Raw genomic sequence first — 18,252 nt, 5'->3', positions numbered from 1 at the left:
TTATCTAAATCAATTATTTATCCACTTCGGTGCAATTCAATACTTGTAACAAGGATTTTTACAATCTTCCATGATCCATATAGGAATCGAAACTATATTGTATTAAATAATGATACGGCTATAGTAAATAAACATGTGACGTGTTTCGTGACGATATCGAGCGTTGCGCAAATGTCCGCTTTTGAGTAGCGCAAGTTTATTCAATGTTTTTAATTTTATTTAAATATTAATTTGAATTTTTCCAAAAATATTTCCATAGGTTCGTTTATCCAAAATAAAACAATTATTTTAAGTTGTTCTCTTAGAAATCTATTTTTTAGATTTTGAGTAGGGATGCTCGATGATCATCGATGCTGAAAGCAAAAACATCGATGTTGCTATACGAAAAATATCGTAACATCGATTTTAACGGAATTGAACATCGATGTTAACTCACGGCCTCACGGCCGGCACGACAAATGCAACTTAAGAAACAAATTATATCTTGTATGAACGCATCCACCAATCCAGTTTATTAAAATTTTGAACGCGTATTCACTCCTTGCGCCAGGGCCCTTCGTCCTATCTTCGTAGTTCGTAGTCTCACTCGCTCTTTCTCTCTCACACTTCCTCACTACTCTTTATCAACAAAGAAATAGATTAAATTTAAAGGTTCTTCTTTATCAAAATTACTTTTCATTCAGTCAGTTGACAAAAATATGGAAATATGTAATCGTTTGTTCTGTTTCTTAATAAAATTCGAACCATTTCACTGTATTTTATTTCTTGGTCAATTATTAATGCAAAAATCATTTTCGTACGGATTTCGATAAATATCGAATATCGATGTTAGGCTTTCGATTATGACATCGATGTCAATATCGATCATCCCTAACTTAGAACTAAGTCTCGTTTCTGAATATAACCATAATTATTAAGTAATAGTTTTTCTACAGATTAGTTATATATTTAATCTGCTGATAACCGTAAACTACAGACTAGAATGTGAAGCATAAGCAAAACCATTACCGAATTGAATTTTTTTTATATTTTAAGATTTCCGGTTGCTGGGAAATCATTTTCTATTTTTCAAAATTTTATTGAACTTTGACTCGAAGTATGTTCTTACAATATTAATAATAAATATTTTTTGTAATTATTACGAGTTAATAAAAGAAGTTAATCTAATTCAAGAACGGATATTATCTTTAAACAGCCGAAAGTACTGCGGTTGATTAACTTGTAAACTGTTATGGCGTTTGTGTTCTCCAATACACAACGCATATTATACGTTCCGTCTAAAATTAATAACTTATCATTAAATTCTTTGATATTTACTTAGACAAAAACCTAGAATGGATGTCCATTTCGTGTAAATTCTTCTGTTTAACTGTAAGGGCGTAGTGGTTTAAGGTTATGTTAACAATTTTTTAATAAGTGTTTAGTGAATTCCAGTAAAAACGAAGGATCAGTTTGTATTTTCTTTGTACAACATCCCTGAATGAATTTCTCACGGTTCCTTGATATACAATCATGGTGGGAAGTACCAAGCATTGCGTATTTCTGTTCATTATTTCGAACTGCTTTCAATCTTCTCGATTTTGACATTGAAGTGAGTATCTACATAATTTAATTCACTTGATTTATATTTCTACAGTTCGGGAATAACAATTTTATATATATTTTCAGGAACTTGAGGAGGCTCTCCTGACCGATGGTACTGAGGACTCTGGCAGTTCTTTGCTCACAGAATTGATTGTACGACTTCTAAATGGTTGTCTTGGTAACAATGACATCTCAGCCTTTAATTATCAAGTGAATATTCTTTTCTAAATCTTAATTTGTAATATTCATATTCTTAAGTTTTGAATCTAATGCTATTTATTACAGATGTATTTAAGACGTCTCTTTCGACAAAAATGTCAAGAGTCAGGCAGATACAACCCCTTCAATACTGATATTGATTTTCAATTTCTTCCCCTCAGAAGAAAAGTAGAAATCCTATATGCATTATGTGACTTTCGATTGGATGCTGAAGATGTGTTTGATTTGTTTAAAAATCTTGAAGCAGAGAGTTTGAGAGTAGAACCTCTAGGGTAAGTTAAACTAAATTGGTCCACATCAATTCCTAAAATTACTTTACTTTTAATGATTGTGACTTAAGAGCTGAACATTATATTTTTAATTGAGACCACCATATGTTAAATTGGATGTTTTTAAGATACAGTATTCAAAATTCATGTCTCGTCTGTGTAATGTGTTTAGGAACTAAACAAAAATGTAAAATTGAATAAGAGTTGTGTTATTGACTGTTCTAATTAAAGTTTCAAAGCTCAATTAAAGAGAACTCATAACTTTTACAGATGGGATGACAATGACTCTGCTTACTGGTATTTCTATGGCACTAGATTATATAGGGAGGATATAATCAGAAAACCTAAGGCAAAGAAGAAAAAAAAGAAAGATAAAAAGAGGGGGTGGCTACATGGCGATGAGTGGAACGAGGATGAGACGGAAAGGGTGTGGCAAGTTGTTTGCTTTACAGAAGAGGATTGGACGAACCTAACACAAAAGTTCAGCAAAGCTACAAGCAAGATCGAGAAGGAGCTATTTAGATCTCTCTCCCAGAACTTTATGCCAGAAATACCAAGACTTTTTCATGAAAAGGAAAGACTTCAGAGGAAAAGGTCAGTGAGATCATTTATTTATATTACTAAAACAATATACTCTTAAATATCAACATCAAATTTTCTACTTCTACTCAACCAGGACTACAAGGGACCTGGCAATAAACTGTCTCCTGCCCTCTTTAAATACAAAGTTTTTTGTTTTAGATATAATGTTTATTAACAGCTGTAACTATTACAAGACTTAAAGCAATCAATTAGTATTAAAAATATTAATAAAGCTTAATTTATAAAATTACACATTTTATGTGGGTAACACTGAAAATGTTTAGAACTGGCCAGTTAAAAACATTGCTAATGAAAAATTATTTGAATTTCAATTTCAGACATTCAATTATAGACATTTTACTCTTTGGTAACCTTATGTAGTATATTGCATTCATTTGTCTTTTGTTTTTGTGAATTGGCGGCAAAAGCTCTGTAACACGTAAAAATGAATCTAACGCGAGATAATTTTCGGTCAATGATTTTTATGACTTTCGTTGGGGGCTAACTCAACAACAAAGCTATGATAGGCTGCGATTAGCATTTCTTAATGAAGCTTCATCTCGTGCCAATATTTACAATTGGTTTAACGAGTTTAAGCGTGGACGTAGCAATCTCAATGATGATCCTTTAACAGCGAGTACTGAAGATAGCATCAGTGCTGTGCGACGCATGATAGGGGAAGATAAGAGAGTGACCGATCAGCTGATACGGGCCTAGGCATTGGTATGAGTCAAGTTCAAAAAATATTACACATACATTTAGGCGTCAGGAGGCTTTGTACCAGATGGATTTCCCATACTTTAACCGACGACCAGAAACACTTTCGCATGGATTGGTGTCGCCAAATGTTAGATAAGTTCAACGGCGGTGACTCAAATGCTGTATTTGACATCGTCACAGGTGATGAAAGCTGGATATATTGCTACGAACCCGAAACCAAAAGACAATCAGCTCAGTGGGTGTTTCTTTTCAAGGATCAGCCAACTAAGGTAAAGAAAGGAAAAAAGATGATTGCCTCATTCTTTGGTCGGAACGGTCATTTCGCGACAGTTGTGCTAGAAGATGGAAGGACAGTTACAGCAGACTGGTATGTCAATCGCTGTTTGCCTGTTGTCTTGGAAAACATTCAACAGCAGCGCCCTTGAAGCAGGATCCTCCTTCACCACGACAATGCTTCAGCGCAATCCGCAAAACGGACTGTTGAATATTTGACTATGGCAAGTGTCGAGATAATGAGTCCCTCCGCCATACAGACCTGGCGCCCTGCGACTTTTATTAATTTCCAAAAAAAAGTGTTAAACAACAATGTTACTTAGTTCCATTAGTATTTCTTTTTGGTCTTTTTAACCATGGAATGACTATTGTACTCCATATTACATTCTATCAAAAGTACAATGACACTAAATATAATGAACATATTTTAACCACCCTACCATCCATACTATGGAAGGGTGGGCTTTAAAAATGCGTAAACTTTTTCGTGAGATAATTCTCTCTATCGCTGTACCTATAATGATAATGCTTATTGTATTTATATCACCGCACGCCTCCATTCATCATGTTGAAGCTAAAACGTTTCATTTATCGACGATATATGTTAGAGAGGCAGTCTCATGGCAACTATTGTCGCCCTGTTGAATGTAGAGGTTGATGTATGTTAATAAACCAGCGACTAATCAAGATGCGGCGGTGCGTTTTTGATTTTCCAACTCACAGTGGATGAAGAGAAACAAAAGCTTTGTTTGGATTTGTTAGGGATTTTTCAAAACAGGCAGCCAGTTGGACTCTTTCAGTTATCCTCTGCTAAAGTGGGTTCAACACCCAATAGGTAAGAGTCCTATATTGTAATGATTTTAAAGGTTACTCGAATTGGCACCTAGGCGAACATCAAGTCGAGTTTTGGAGAAGATTCGACAGAAGGAGGAAGAAGAGAGCAGCAAAGCGACTACCGACGTCGAAGTCTCTAAGGACTCCGACAGCATTGAAAGCCAAAACAGTGCCAGGCGAAATCGGGCTAAACGCCGGAACTTTTTGAGGTAGGTTAATACACTTTTATGAAGTTTCTGTCAGCCACGTGCTTAAGTGAGAGCGTTTTCGTCGCTCAAGTTATTATTATATTTATTTTTTTAAAGCCGTAGAGTCGTCACTTTACTTAACATTTTATATCTACGAGTATAATTTGTTTAAATTCTTTAAACCTAGAGCTGATGGTGAGCATTTTAGGTAGAATAGTGAAATTAAGCTGATATATTATGTTTTGTGAGCTATGTTGTCTTTATGTATCTACATATACATAGAAAAAAAACTTTTCCTATAGCTTAAACTAATAACTTCTACTATAATTATTCTATATGTATTTATTTATTCACACTTTATTACATAATATAAAAAGTTAACAAAAGTCAAAATCATTCCATATTGCTCTTCCAGGCAACTTGAAGTGCAAAATTTATAATAGAAGTATGATAATAATAATGTTCAATGAAAGCTTAAAAATAATACAGACAAGCAATAACTGACTAACTTACCAAAACTGAAAAATTTTGAATATAAAAACATTAACAAGACCGAATTTGACTTTTTTGATGATGAATGAGAATTATAGGAATACAGGAGGCACATATTATATATAATATGTGCCAAAATAAACTTATGATTATTTGAAAATATTTTATATGAGAATTTCCCTATTTGTTTTTCTTTGCATCTCAATTTTTTATGTTTATATTAGTTTATTATTTTGTGCCTCATATTTTTCTCTTAAAAACTCAATATCAATCTTCTAGGTACTTAATAAAAGTCTTAATGTGACTGGCCTATGCACAACAGTAGCTATACAGCTGTACTTAATACTATACATATTGTTTCTTACAAAATAATAGTTCAATTCAGGGAACAAAATCGAAAATATAGAAAGCTGAATAGTTTTTTTGTCAATGGTGAGTTCAGTGGAGGTATTTCTGTGTTAAGTTCTTAACGACTATTTATCAACCTACGTATTGATATTAAAAGGCGAAAACAAATCTGTTTTATTAAGGATATCAAAGGTATCATAGGTATCACAAATGCCATGCATAAGTAATTCAATATAAAATCAAATACTGTACTGTAATATCTATGTAAAAATTAAATATTATAATTCCCTTTAATGCATACTAGTCTTATTTCCAGATCTAAATCACGGTTATCCACATCCGATAGCAGTGGTAATTCGGAGGCAGAAGAAATGCCTAGAGTAGTAAAACCTAAAAAGGGTGCCAAGAAATCAAAGATCAAAGAAGATGCAGAGAATAGTGCACCTCAAGAGCCCCCCATACGGACTGGACGAAAGACAAACAACTCACTTGCTTCAGCTACCTTTCAAAATGACCAAATTGTTATCCCGGACACGGATGAGCCGATTAACAGCACCAGGAAGAAGCTTAAAACCTCACAAATGTATATATTTTCATTATTTATTCATTTTAAGGGTCATGTTTAAAGTGTTTACAATTTTTTTATCCTAGCTTTGTTTTTTAAGTATACGTCATTCACATATAAAATTCCAACATTACAGACAAAACACTTGTAGACTGCGATTTCATCTATGTTGGCTACATGTATATTTTTATTAGCTATCGTCTGATAAGTACATTATGGAATTGGTGATAATGAAAAGCTGTAAAACTTAATGAAGGAGATGGAGCAATTTCATTTATGACCGTTTTTTAAGTAGCAAAATGGCAATTATTTTATTTGTCCACAAAATCTACCAAATTACCTAGATGTTCTAAATGTTTGGACTGTTGAACCCTTGCTCCTTTCATGATAAGATTGCTGGTTTTCGACTGTATTTATTTACTAATTCAATATATTTTTGAACACCTAATTCCAGATTTAGCCAAACTAAAGAAGATATACAAACCGACATGTACAAAGTACTGGAACAATTGAAGAATCACCAAGATGCTTGGCCCTTTTTAGATCCTGTTGAAGAAGACTATGCACCGAATTATTACAGTATAATAAGACGGCCTATGGACCTCCATACGATGGAAGAACGACTAGATAGCGGATATTATATGGACTTTGCTACATTTAAAGCAGACTTTAAGCTAATTGTCAGCAATTGTCGGCTTTACAATGGACAAGATAATGGTGAGTTTCTTATATATCCTATATGGCAATCCGGTTCAATTGATGAGATTTTGTTCAAATGAAGAAAATCTATATTATTTATGATTTATCAAAAATTTACATCATTCAAAAAAAAAATCATTTTGAAAAATAAATACAAAAAAGCAAGCTTCAAAATATGTATTAACAGAATACACATAATTATTTGAATTTAGTCTAGCAATTAGATTAAAGAATTTGTAAAGTATATGTCCTTTTTTCCGTTTCCGGCTGTCAAAACACGCACACGTAATAGTAGTCGCTCCAGACGAAAACTCAACAAAAATACAGAAAAACTAGGAAAAACGTAGTGTACTATCACAAAATAGGTTAAAAGTAATAGTGGCATTTCTTTTAAATATAAAACATTGTGTGAAGTGACGCATTAAACATTAAGATCTTGTGTTAAACTCGTGAAACTTTGAAGGTTATTTGAGCCGACATAATACTTTGACAATCAATATTAGTTAAAGTGACACTATTGATATATACCAAATTGTTGCCATAATTAAAAAGTACAAGCTACCAACGACTAAGTTCTGATTCGTGATCGTAAAGAATGGATCATAATCTTATAGCACTTTTTGATGACATGAAGATAGAAATGCAAAAACAATCGAATTTAATTATGCAAAAAATGGAGGAGAAACTAAACCCTTTAGTAAAAGCAATAACAGACTTGAAATCCGAAAACAAGAACCTACGCGAGAAAATTGATAATTTAGAGCGCGAAAACCGTAAAAATAATATTATAGCCTTTGGATTTAAAGAGGAAGAGATTTCAAAACAAAATCTAATAGAAATAGTCACTGAAATGATTCGATCAAAAATAAATATAGATATCGGCCATAACGACATCAATAATATATACCGCCTAGGAAAAAAGGGGGTAGATAACGAAAAACCAAGACCTGTTATCATCTCTCTTTTACATGCTTGGAAAAAAGAACAAATCATGAGAAATAAGAAAAAGCTGCCCGGAATCTATTTAAATGAAGACTATCCTAAAAATGTACTAACTAAAAGAAGGGAACTCCAACAACAGTTGATAGAAGAAAGACAGAAGGGAAAGTATGCAGTATTGAAATATGACAAACTCATCATACGGGATAGCATACAAACAAAAGAAAAACGCAAACGCGAGCGTTCTATGTCAATTTCACCACCAAAATACGCCCAAAAGAGCAATTTGCAACCCACAGCAACAACAAAAGCAAGCAGGTCAAACGCCTTTGACATGATGCGAGGAAGAAGTAACTCTCTCACCACCCCTACCCCCACATCAAAACAAACATAGGAACTCGACAGCCGGATAAACAAAGAACATAAAAATATAAGTAAAACATTTAGAAAAACATTCCCCAATCTGGCTGGTCCCCGTGGGGAATCAGACCAAAACCCTCTAGCAACAAACAAAAAACAAACAAGAGTGTTGAAAATTGGAACTTACAACGTGAGAACTTTAGCATCAACAGAAAAATTGATAGAACTTGTGCACTCATTGAAAAATATTCAAATAGATGTATTAGGATTAGCAGAAGTCAGAAAAATGGGATCTAATATAGAAGAACATCATGAACACATCCTCTGTTACATGGGAAACACACCTGGATTATATGGAGTTGGGTTTCTTATCAGTCGAAAACACAAAGCCAATATTATCGAGTTCACTGGTATATCTGAACGGGTAGCCCTGCTGCGCATGAAATTTGGAGAACACTGCATATCACTCATCCAAGTCTACGCACCAACCGAAGAAGCAGATGAAATTGAAATCAATAAATTCTATGAAGAACTTGAAAAAGCCCATGAAACACCTGACAAAAATGTATTGATTTTAGGAGATTTCAATGCTAAGATTGGTCAACCCAAACATAAAGAAAAACTTATACTAGGCAATTATGGTTATGGCAAGCGTAACCAGAGAGGTGAAAGACTAATCCAATATGCCTTTGAACACAAGCTCTGTATAATGAACACTTACTTTAAGAAAAAACTTAGTCGTAGATGGACCTGGATTTCGCCTAATGGACAAACAAAAAATGAAATAGATTTTATAATGAGTAATCACCCCAAGTGCATAATAAACATGGAAATTATAAATAAAATAGATTTTCCATCTGACCATCGATTAGTCAGAGCCTCTGTAATACTGACAACACCAACTTTATCAAGAAAGAAATTTGTAATGTTACCAAAATCTCCTGAAACCGACAATGAAAAATCAGAGTATTTGAAGAACCTAAGTGATAATATTAATACCCGCCTTAAAGAGATATATAATAATAATGATGTTCAAACTTACTATGACGCCCTAGAATTAATAATTAAACAAAGCCTAAAAATAGATAAAGACCACAAAACAAATAAAATAATTAGCAAATCTACTCAAAAACTAATAAATGAACGCTCAATTTTAATCAAACAAAAAATTAAAAACAAGGAAGATAAGATCAAACTTAAGAATTTATTCAAAGCAACAAATAAAGCCATAAGAAAAGATTATAAAAACCACAGAAAACATATTTTAGAAAAAAACCTAAAGCAATATCGAAGTACGAAGAGGGGGCTTAAGGAGCTAAACACACACAAAAATTGGATAACAAAACTAGAAAATGGACACAGAGAAATGAAAACTAGAAAAGGAATCATGGAGTGTGCTACTGAATTCTATAGAAACCTCTACGAACATCAGGATGACAGAGCAGTTGGCCCAACCACCAAGAATTCGGAGGAAATACTACAAGCCATTGATGAACAAGACGTACATAAATATATTTGCAAACTAAAACCTGACAAAAGTCCAGGACCTGACTATATAACTAATGAGGCCATAAAAATCGGAGCACCAATACTAACTAGTATCATAACAAAATTATTTAACATAGTGCTGGAACAAGGCTATGTCCCTACACAGTGGTGCCACTCAGACATTGTGTTACTATACAAAAAAGGAAACCCGTTGGATATTGGTAACTATAGACCAATTAGTTTGATACCTACCATCTATAAGCTATTCTCATCAGTCCTACTTAGTCGAATAACAACAACAATTGATAACAACCAACCAATGGAGCAGGCAGGATTTCGTTCAGGTTTCTCAACTGTGGACCACATCCATGCTTTAGAACAACTTATAGAGAAATATAAGGAATTCAATAGACCACTCTATATAGTGGACTATTCCAAAGCGTTCGACAGCATAACACACACATCTATATGGCAGACATTGGAAAAAAATAAAGTGGAAGATAGATATATACAAATCATTAAAGACCTATATTCTAAAAGCACAAGTAGAATAAAACTAGAAACGAAAGGTGCAGAGTTTCCCATTAGACGGGGCGTAAGACAGGGTGATCCTCTGTCCCCAAAACTATTTATAGCAGTCCTAGAAAGTGTCTTTCAAAATATTGATTGGGGAAGCAGGGGCATACCGCTAATAAATCAGCACCTAACACATCTCAGATTCGCAGATGACATAGCTGTTTTTAGTGAAACTGCATCAGCGCTGGAAAAAATGCTGCAAATCCTGGATGTGGAAAGTAAAAAAGTAGGTCTGAGTATGAACCCCAACAAAACTAAAATCATGTCAAATAGCCTGCACAAACCTATAAAAGTAAATGACAAAATAATAGAGTATGTAGAGTCATATATCTATCTAGGGAAGCAGGTATCGTTTGACACCACCAACAATGACAAGGAAATTTGCAGGAGAATAAACATTACCTGGAACAGGTACTGGTCACATAAGGAGATTCTGAAAGGAAATTACAGTGCAGAATACAAAAAGATTGTAATGGACACTTGCCTACTACCATGCCTAACATATGCATGCCAAACATGGGTATTTGATAACAAAACCAAAAGTAAAGTAAGGTCATGTCAGAGAGCAATGGAGCGCAGTATGCTAAAATTAAAAAGGATACACAAAATCAGACACGAAACAATAAGAGAAAGAACTAGAGTTACAGATGCCTTAAAGCATGCACTGAAGCTAAAATGGAAATGGGCAGGACATATATCTCGCTTGAAAGATGATAGATGGACACTTACAGCTACTAAATGGCTCGGTCCAAGGGGAAAAATGAGAGTCGGCAGACCTCAGAAACGCTGGGTCGATGACATTGTCCATGTTGCCGGAAAAGAATGGATGATCAGGGGTCAGGACAGAGAGGACTGGAAGCGGCTAGAGGAGGCCTATACCCAAGATAGGGATCCATACCTAGGAAAATAAAATATGGTACTAATAATACTAACATTTATTTCAATATTAAATTACTAAATAATATTACATATACTGTATTACTAACCACATTAACACAAAATTTTTAGTTTAGTTGTATTAGCATGTAATGTAAATGGTATGGAACGAAATAAAGGCTTTATTATTATTATTATTATTAAAGTATATGTCTAAAATTAATGAGAGTGCTAAATTAGGGTAATTCATAAAAACTAAATCACGAATCGGAATCTTTTAATTGAAGCACTCTGTCATCCCTTTCTATCCAATCATATTATGATGAGGTAAAACAGTGCAATCAGACTTAATATTTTTTTATTTTTTTAGAATATACAATGATGGTCGACAATTTGCAAGCAGAGTTTGAACGATTGACTGAGAAGTATATGTATCCTGTATCGTCTTCAGACGAAGAAATAGCCGTAGAATATCAATTGCCGACACCAACTCGTCGACAGAAACGTAAAGCCAGTGATTCGCCATCAAGAGTCGCTAGCAAACGGAAGAAACATAAATCTCAATCAGAAAGTGGCGGTATAATCTTTTACTATCTATTAATTACTATTAAACAGATTTTTTTTAAAATTCCTCTACATCTATTAAAGATAACTAATAATTCATGTATATTTTCAGAACCTAAATGCAGTACATCTAGCATTATAGAAGACCAAGAACAAGAAGTTAAATGCGATAACTCTGATAATAGTGACCGAGAATTGACACATACAGTTACTGAGATGGATAATAACAACGATGAGACAGAAGAAGAAGATAGAAGTAATAAAATTTCGAAGGAATCTCGCAATGAAAAGGGTAAAAAACGCCATAGGCATGGAAAACACTCCAAGGTTCATAAAAAGAAACAGCATGGCTCCAAGACCAAGCATAGCAAGAAGCACAGCAAAAAAAACGAAAAAAGGGGTAAAAAATCTAAACAAAAGAAAAGTAAACAAATTGAGCAAGTAGAGCCTGAATGCACAAACCATAATGATTCACAGGAATCTCGTTCAAGCTCAAACAGTCGCAGCGCTAGTCCTCTGCCTTCTATCCACACTCCCACTCCGTCCCCCACTGAAGTTGTTGAACCAGAAACTAGTAAAACTCATACATCAAAATGCCATAACGCAAAAGTCCAGTACCTGTTAGACAAAATTGATAAGTTCAAATTACCAGACCGTGCAGTAGCCAAACACATTTGGAAACATCTTTTTGGGAACGAAAAAACAAAAAAGAATCTCATTGCACCAAAAGAGGACAAAAACCAAAAATTGCGCGAAACTATCGAAAAATTAAAAGCGAAAAATAAAAAGTGTCGGGACCCGTCTTTATTCACAAGCCTCTTTTCTCCAAGGAGTGGGAGAAGAATTGAAAGAAAGCCGGATTATAAGGAAGATAGTGACGAAGATGGCTCGGATAATGAGCCTCTAGAAAATGTTAAAGGAAAATGTATCAATAGAAAACTTGCTAAAAAATGTTCCTCAAAAAGTGAGTCAACTTCTGAGGCTTTAGAGGAAGCCATGAAGGACATCAGTAAATGGCTTGAAGATATGCCAGAAAAATCAGTGGGTAGCTCACTGGAAAGCTCAGCTCCTAGTGTAACTACAGAAGAACAGGACAGCAGCAGTCGCCAAGATTATGAGAGCTTACTGAGTGAAAAATCCACCACTTCTAAAAAAGACTTCACGCGAAAACGTCAATCTTTACGTGAACTAAAACTGGTAAGAAAACGAGAAATACAACGAACAATCGATAGACTACAACCGGGAAAAAGCAAGGGAAATTTACTAACCAATTTTCCTAAGAATATTGAGGACTATGTTGAATTTGGGGATTCGAGCCAAAATGAAGAAACCAGCCCAAAGTTAAACCTCGGATCAGTTCTTCCTACAGTTGATTTTCAACTGTCTCAGGAATGCAGCATTAGAAATGTGTTAACTGAAGAATTACCAATTACATCCACTGAAACAGAAGCATCTATAGAGAATTCTGATAAACAAGAGCCAAACGAAACAGTGGTTCTTCCAACTCAAAAGGACCAAGAAGATGATTGTGAACCATCCGTGTCAAAACCAAGTCAGGAAAAAGCAACACCTAACTTAAGTGCTTGGTTTAAAGCTTTTGGTGCCCCTAAAACGACAGTACCACCTACTTCTATGAAAAAGAAAACTAATACTGATAATGAAGAAAAGCCGGTGAAGCCTGAAATAACAGAAGTAAAAGTAACTCCTAAAAATAACTCGAGCAAAATTGACTCCCCCAATGATCCAAACTCTCCAAACCACGATGGGGGTGATAGTACAAGTGACACAATCGTTGTGCCACCTCCGCTTCCAAGAAGGACAAGTACTGGGAGTTCTGTATCAGAGCAATCGTGTCTTAGTCAGGACTTAGACTCTCCCCGTCATCAAATGTCCCATTCTTCTCCTCTACTTCGCTCCCCAGCGTCACCGCGATATTATGACGGAGTCATAATTAATGGAACTGTTCGAGCCGGTTTTTACCAAGATACTACGTCAGTAAAGAGCAGTCCCGACAAAATATGTAGCCCTAGGGAAGCACCACAGTCACCTTACTCTTCAAGTCCACTGCACGTCTACGCCGCTTCCGCAGGTTCACAAGGAGCTATTGCGCCAAACTACTTCGTAGATCCTATCAAGAGTCCATTGCTTATCAACACTCAAAACACCTCATTATTCTACGAACAGAATAAAGCAACTACTCTCAGTAAAACTCCCAGGCTCCCAACTGACACTAACCAACTAATGTCTCCAGTGTCACCTGATTACTCCCCAAAACAACCACATTACATACCTTCAGCACTTTCACCCCAAAAGCAATCAAATTATGATAACGAGAATAAGTCTTCATTTCCTGTTAAGAAACGAACATATAACGAATTTGAAGAAACTGAAGATAAACCGCAAGATAACAGTTCTAATTCTTTACAAACGCCGAGAAATGAAGTGGAACCCCTCAACCAGACATTGCCTGCCTTTTCAAATGTAGACAATGTTGCTTTGGTTGAAGTGGAAAAGAAAGTTGAAAATAATAGCGAAATTAAATATGCAAAAACGATCAATAGCATGTATGAAAATAATAAACCAGCACATGCCAACAATAAGCCCCTTGAAATGACCAAGAAAAATGCCGTAGATATGGTCAACATGGGTTATTTTATTTCCGAAGAAGCCAAAGGTACCACTGAGCTACGTGGTGATTTGGAATACTTTACCAGAGAGAGAGAAATTTGTAAATCCCAGAGAAGATATGAATTAGATTCTGTGGTTATAAATAGCCAGCAACTTCCTAAACCTTTAACAAAACCTAATATAAGCACTTACAATTTTACACCTGCTCATACACATGAAAGACACAATGATGTAAACTTGAACCAAACAATATCACATGCTCATCAAAATCCATACGAGTCGCTGGCCTCTGGTCAGCAAATTAGTAGCTTACCCTTTAAGGTAGGTAGGTTATCCTTTAGTGATATTGATTCAGCCAATAAAAAGCTGTATTCAAATAATATATCATCAACACCACTTGACTTCGGCAATTGGAGGGAACCAAATCAAGGGCTTAAACAAGACCCTCTACCTGCTCACTTTCCTACTGCTACCAACAATAATGAGACAAATTCAACCAACAAAAAACAGTATTCAGATAATATATCATCAACACCACTTGACTTCGGTAACTGGAGAGACACAGATCACGCTGTAAAGCAAGACCAACTGCCCGAGGACTTTTCAGCTAATACCAACAGTGGTAATGAGACTAATTTGGTCAATAAAAAGCAATATACAAATAGCATATCTTCAGCACCCCTTAATTTTGGATATTGGAAAAATCCAACGCCAACGCGTAAGCAAGAACGTGTGTCAGCGAACATTTCGACTTTTGTTAATAACGATGAAAAAAATCTTCAGCAACAGCAATACAACAACTATGCATTGCCGCGGATAACTTCACACAAAGTGCAAACAAATTCAACTGGGCCTTCTGAACTAAGGATACCCAATCCTCGAGCCACAATGCCAAAATCTGACAATACTAATGTTCAACTATCAGCCACAAAAAAAACACAAAACAATAGCTTTGCTATGCCCTATAAAAATCCATATATCGGCCATTCTACGCTTTACGATTCAATCGAACCGATGAGGAATTTGGAACTGCTGGAAAGACATTCTGATGCTAATGAACGTTATTTGTCAACTTTTGCTAACAATGTTTCTCTGTATCAGTCTAAACTTTTCGGCAAGGGCTTAGGCAAAGAGATAACTACACCTGATGCGTCTAGTATTACTTATGGACAAGTTCAAATGAATTCAGAAAGTGAATTTGAAAACAAATCGACCACAAAAAGGAAATGGACAGTAGAATCTAAGCAATCGGCACCTTCGCAAGCATATCCCGCAACTTCTTGTGGTGATAATGTATTGACGTCTGGGAAGACTTCCTCGATTATACCCCCAACTACATTTAATTTTGGTTCAACCACCATGTCACTGGGTAGCATGTATGGTGATAATTCTGGTTTCTCTATTGAAAATTTTAGGAACAGTACCACCCAGCTGATGGCAGCCAACTACATGGCTGCTGCAGTTGCTAATCGAAATAACAGCGTAAATGCCGAAAAATTTGCGCAACCAGCCCATCAAAATAATCATGGTGGAAGCACATATCCCTTCATCACACATTCGCAGGCACCTGCTGGATATCCATTTGTAGGTACTGATGCTTCATCCCCTCTGTATCAACAATACATTCAACGTTATCAAGAAGAATTGCAAAGACAAACTGGAGCACAGATAATGGGCCTCTACCCACCAACATATCCTCCAACTTTGGGTGTTCGTCAACCATATGACTCAATTAATAGGCCTTCTTGGATATAATATTGGCTCTACAACTTGCTCAAACCATAGGACTTGTGCAATGACCCTGGCTAACTTAAAATATTAGCACACTGAAATTGTTTCTATAGTAAGAAAAGCGTATGACAAAAGTATAACTACATAAAGGTTTTTTTGCATTTGGATATTTTTATCTTGTTAGCATGCAAATACCTTAAATTTTTTGACAAAAAATAAAAATTATTTTAAATAAAGCTTTTATAGACATGGTAACCCTACACTTTAATCATGTCCAGATAGATAAAAATTCCAGAAACATAATAGCACCATTAAAATAACTATTACTGTATTGAAACTGTCATCTTCTTCCCTGGTAGTAGTAATGCATATAGATTTTTGTGAGATTTATAAATGTTGGTTATAGTGTATCATTTGTGTCATCACAATTTGGCTTATTATAATGTTTTCAAATTAGTATGATAACAATATTATATGTGAAATCTATTATGTTTATGTTCAATTTACTTAATAATTTATCAATGTTAATATAAAAACTTCATACACCTCCTTTAACAACAGATTTTCTGCGGCAATAAAACAAATTCATTTAAAATTGCTGTGAGTTTCAAAATAATATGTAATAAATGTAAAGAAAACAGAGTAGAATTTTCTGTATCTTGTGTAGACTAAGGAACTGAAAATTATTTTACTTGTAAATTTATTTGCATGCATAATAAAAAATTATTAAGTTATTTTTTTTGTACATGGAGACTTTTTTCAAAAATGCAATATTGCGAATATTTTTCTAATATTTCTTATATATTATTTGTAATTGTTACGCTTAAAATAAACATGTCTTTGTTAGATGTTAAAGAATCTATGTTCATATTGCCTTTACTTTGTTTATATTGTTTAAGAAGTATAGATATAGTTTTGCTTTATGAGTATCATTTATAGTAAATAAATGAAATTATACTAAGGAATAAAAACCAATCTTCTGTGTAAAAAATTAAAATAAAGGTTTTGAAACATGACCATCTTTTTCTATCAGTGAGTATTGAAATCAATCTACACAAACTTCATGATAAGGTGCAATTAGATAGTAATGAGGTGCCTCATTGCATTAAGTTGGCTTTAAGAATTTATTGCAACTAAGAGAGAGGTTCTGATTATTTAAATATGATTAAAACTATTAACAGATTCAGGTATTAAGAAAACAAGTATTATAGAATGAAATAAGTTTATTAATAATTAATTAGTCCAGTAGTAAGTCAATCAGCATTAAAAACTTTAAGAGCAGTATTACATTATATATTTAAGCATTATTATGAATGAATGAAAATAATAGATTCAAATAAATAATTGTTGTTACATTTTCGTCTGATGTCATTAAAAATGGGGATAAAACTAAATTAAGAGAATCATAAAATACTTTGAAGATACCAATTTATTGGGTAAGAGAATACTACAGTTATGCGGTCTTATCGCTTAGTACTTTTCGCTGATGTAACATTTCTCTGATGTTATTTTGGCTTTCTTTTAAGTTTTTTTCTAAATACTGCTTGCTCTCTTCTAGTTCAGAAATACGAGTTGACAATTGGGTAACTTTAGTCTCGAGATTACTTTTTATCTCCTCTATGTCAGTTAAAAGGAACATCCTTCCCACGGATTCGTAGGCTTTTGTGTCAGCTGGCAGTGTATCCGATTGTACTTCAACATGCCTCATTACCTTTTTTAGAACTTCAATTTGACCATCGATAACGTGTATCTTTTTCCTAGTGCTTTGCATTTTTAATTGTAGTTCTCCGAAAGCTTTCTTTAATTCTAAATCCACTGGTATGGACATTGTCACAAAAGAACTTTTGGAAATCGCTAAGCTTTTAATACACTTGATATGAAGATTCGCAGAGAGGTCAGAGAAATTAATAGTATATAAACTAGCAAGCTCAGTGCTCACTCTTGGCTTTAGCCTTTAGGTTATTTTATAATTTATTATACTCTGACTGAATTTGTCAATTTTCACTGACATATCGGAGTGCATTTATCTATGGTGAATGGTCTATGGTTTGTACCATTTCGGATGTAGTGGAGCAAATTCTTGCGTTCTATTTGTGTAATCTGTCCTGGCCCTCGCATCCAACATAATATAATGGAAGCATAATAACCGCGCCGGCTCTAACAAAATGTATGCAAGCGTTGCGTTCCGCGTGACGCCATTAGGTTTTTTCTAGTAGGTTTCTCCGAACGCGCTGACTTGCACTCGAAACGTACGTGCGGAATTTATTCCGTTCGGAAAAAAGCAAACGTGTGCGTCAGTTAATACATTTTCTACTGA

The 18,252-nt window shown here is 34.6% G+C and overlaps 2 protein-coding genes across 4 annotated transcripts; one reads left to right on the top strand and one right to left on the bottom strand.

The window, feature by feature from the left end:
• The first annotated feature begins 1,219 nt into the window (after nt 1–1,219).
• On the top strand, nt 1,220–16,558 carry LOC125062866 (cat eye syndrome critical region protein 2 homolog). Of its 3 annotated transcripts, none has more exons than XM_047669087.1 (9): nt 1,222–1,591; nt 1,669–1,794; nt 1,870–2,075; nt 2,343–2,666; nt 4,535–4,690; nt 5,826–6,092; nt 6,529–6,791; nt 11,383–11,589; nt 11,689–16,558. In XM_047669087.1, the coding sequence occupies exons 1-9, from the start codon at nt 1,481–1,483 to the stop codon at nt 15,957–15,959; spliced, it is 5,931 nt and encodes a 1,976-aa protein (XP_047525043.1). In that variant the 5' UTR covers nt 1,222–1,480; the 3' UTR covers nt 15,960–16,558. The 3 variants fall into 3 exon arrangements, with proteins under 3 accessions (XP_047525044.1, XP_047525043.1, XP_047525042.1); XM_047669086.1 differs by having other exon boundaries at nt 4,514–4,690; XM_047669088.1 differs by lacking the exons at nt 4,535–4,690; nt 5,826–6,092; nt 6,529–6,791; nt 11,383–11,589; nt 11,689–16,558 and adding an exon at nt 3,289–3,679 and having other exon boundaries at nt 1,220–1,591.
• Nucleotides 16,559–17,140: 582 nt separating this feature from the next.
• On the bottom strand, nt 17,141–17,930 carry LOC125062309 (prefoldin subunit 1). The gene has a single exon (XM_047668134.1). It carries the CDS (start codon nt 17,761–17,763, stop codon nt 17,389–17,391), a length of 375 nt encoding a protein of 124 aa, XP_047524090.1. The 5' UTR covers nt 17,764–17,930; the 3' UTR covers nt 17,141–17,388.
• Nucleotides 17,931–18,252: the final 322 nt, after the last annotated feature.

Source organism: Pieris napi, chromosome Z, assembly GCF_905475465.1.
Source record: "Pieris napi chromosome Z, ilPieNapi1.2, whole genome shotgun sequence".
NCBI classification, from domain to species: Eukaryota; Metazoa; Arthropoda; class Insecta; order Lepidoptera; family Pieridae; genus Pieris; species Pieris napi.
Note: the sequence above shows the minus strand (reverse complement) of the source record. Positions and strands in the feature narration are given on the sequence as shown.

Coding starts and splice junctions, on each gene's coding strand:
- LOC125062866 (XM_047669086.1), top strand. CDS start 1,481: ATGAATTTCTCACGGTTCCTTGATATACAATCATGGTGGGAAGTACCA. Junction 2,076..2,342: donor TTGAGAGTAGAACCTCTAGG/GTAAGTTAAACT, acceptor TAACTTTTACAG/ATGGGATGACAATGACTCTG. Junction 4,691..5,825: donor AAACGCCGGAACTTTTTGAG/GTAGGTTAATAC, acceptor TCTTATTTCCAG/ATCTAAATCACGGTTATCCA.
- LOC125062309 (XM_047668134.1), bottom strand. CDS start 17,763: ATGTCCATACCAGTGGATTTAGAATTAAAGAAAGCTTTCGGAGAACTA.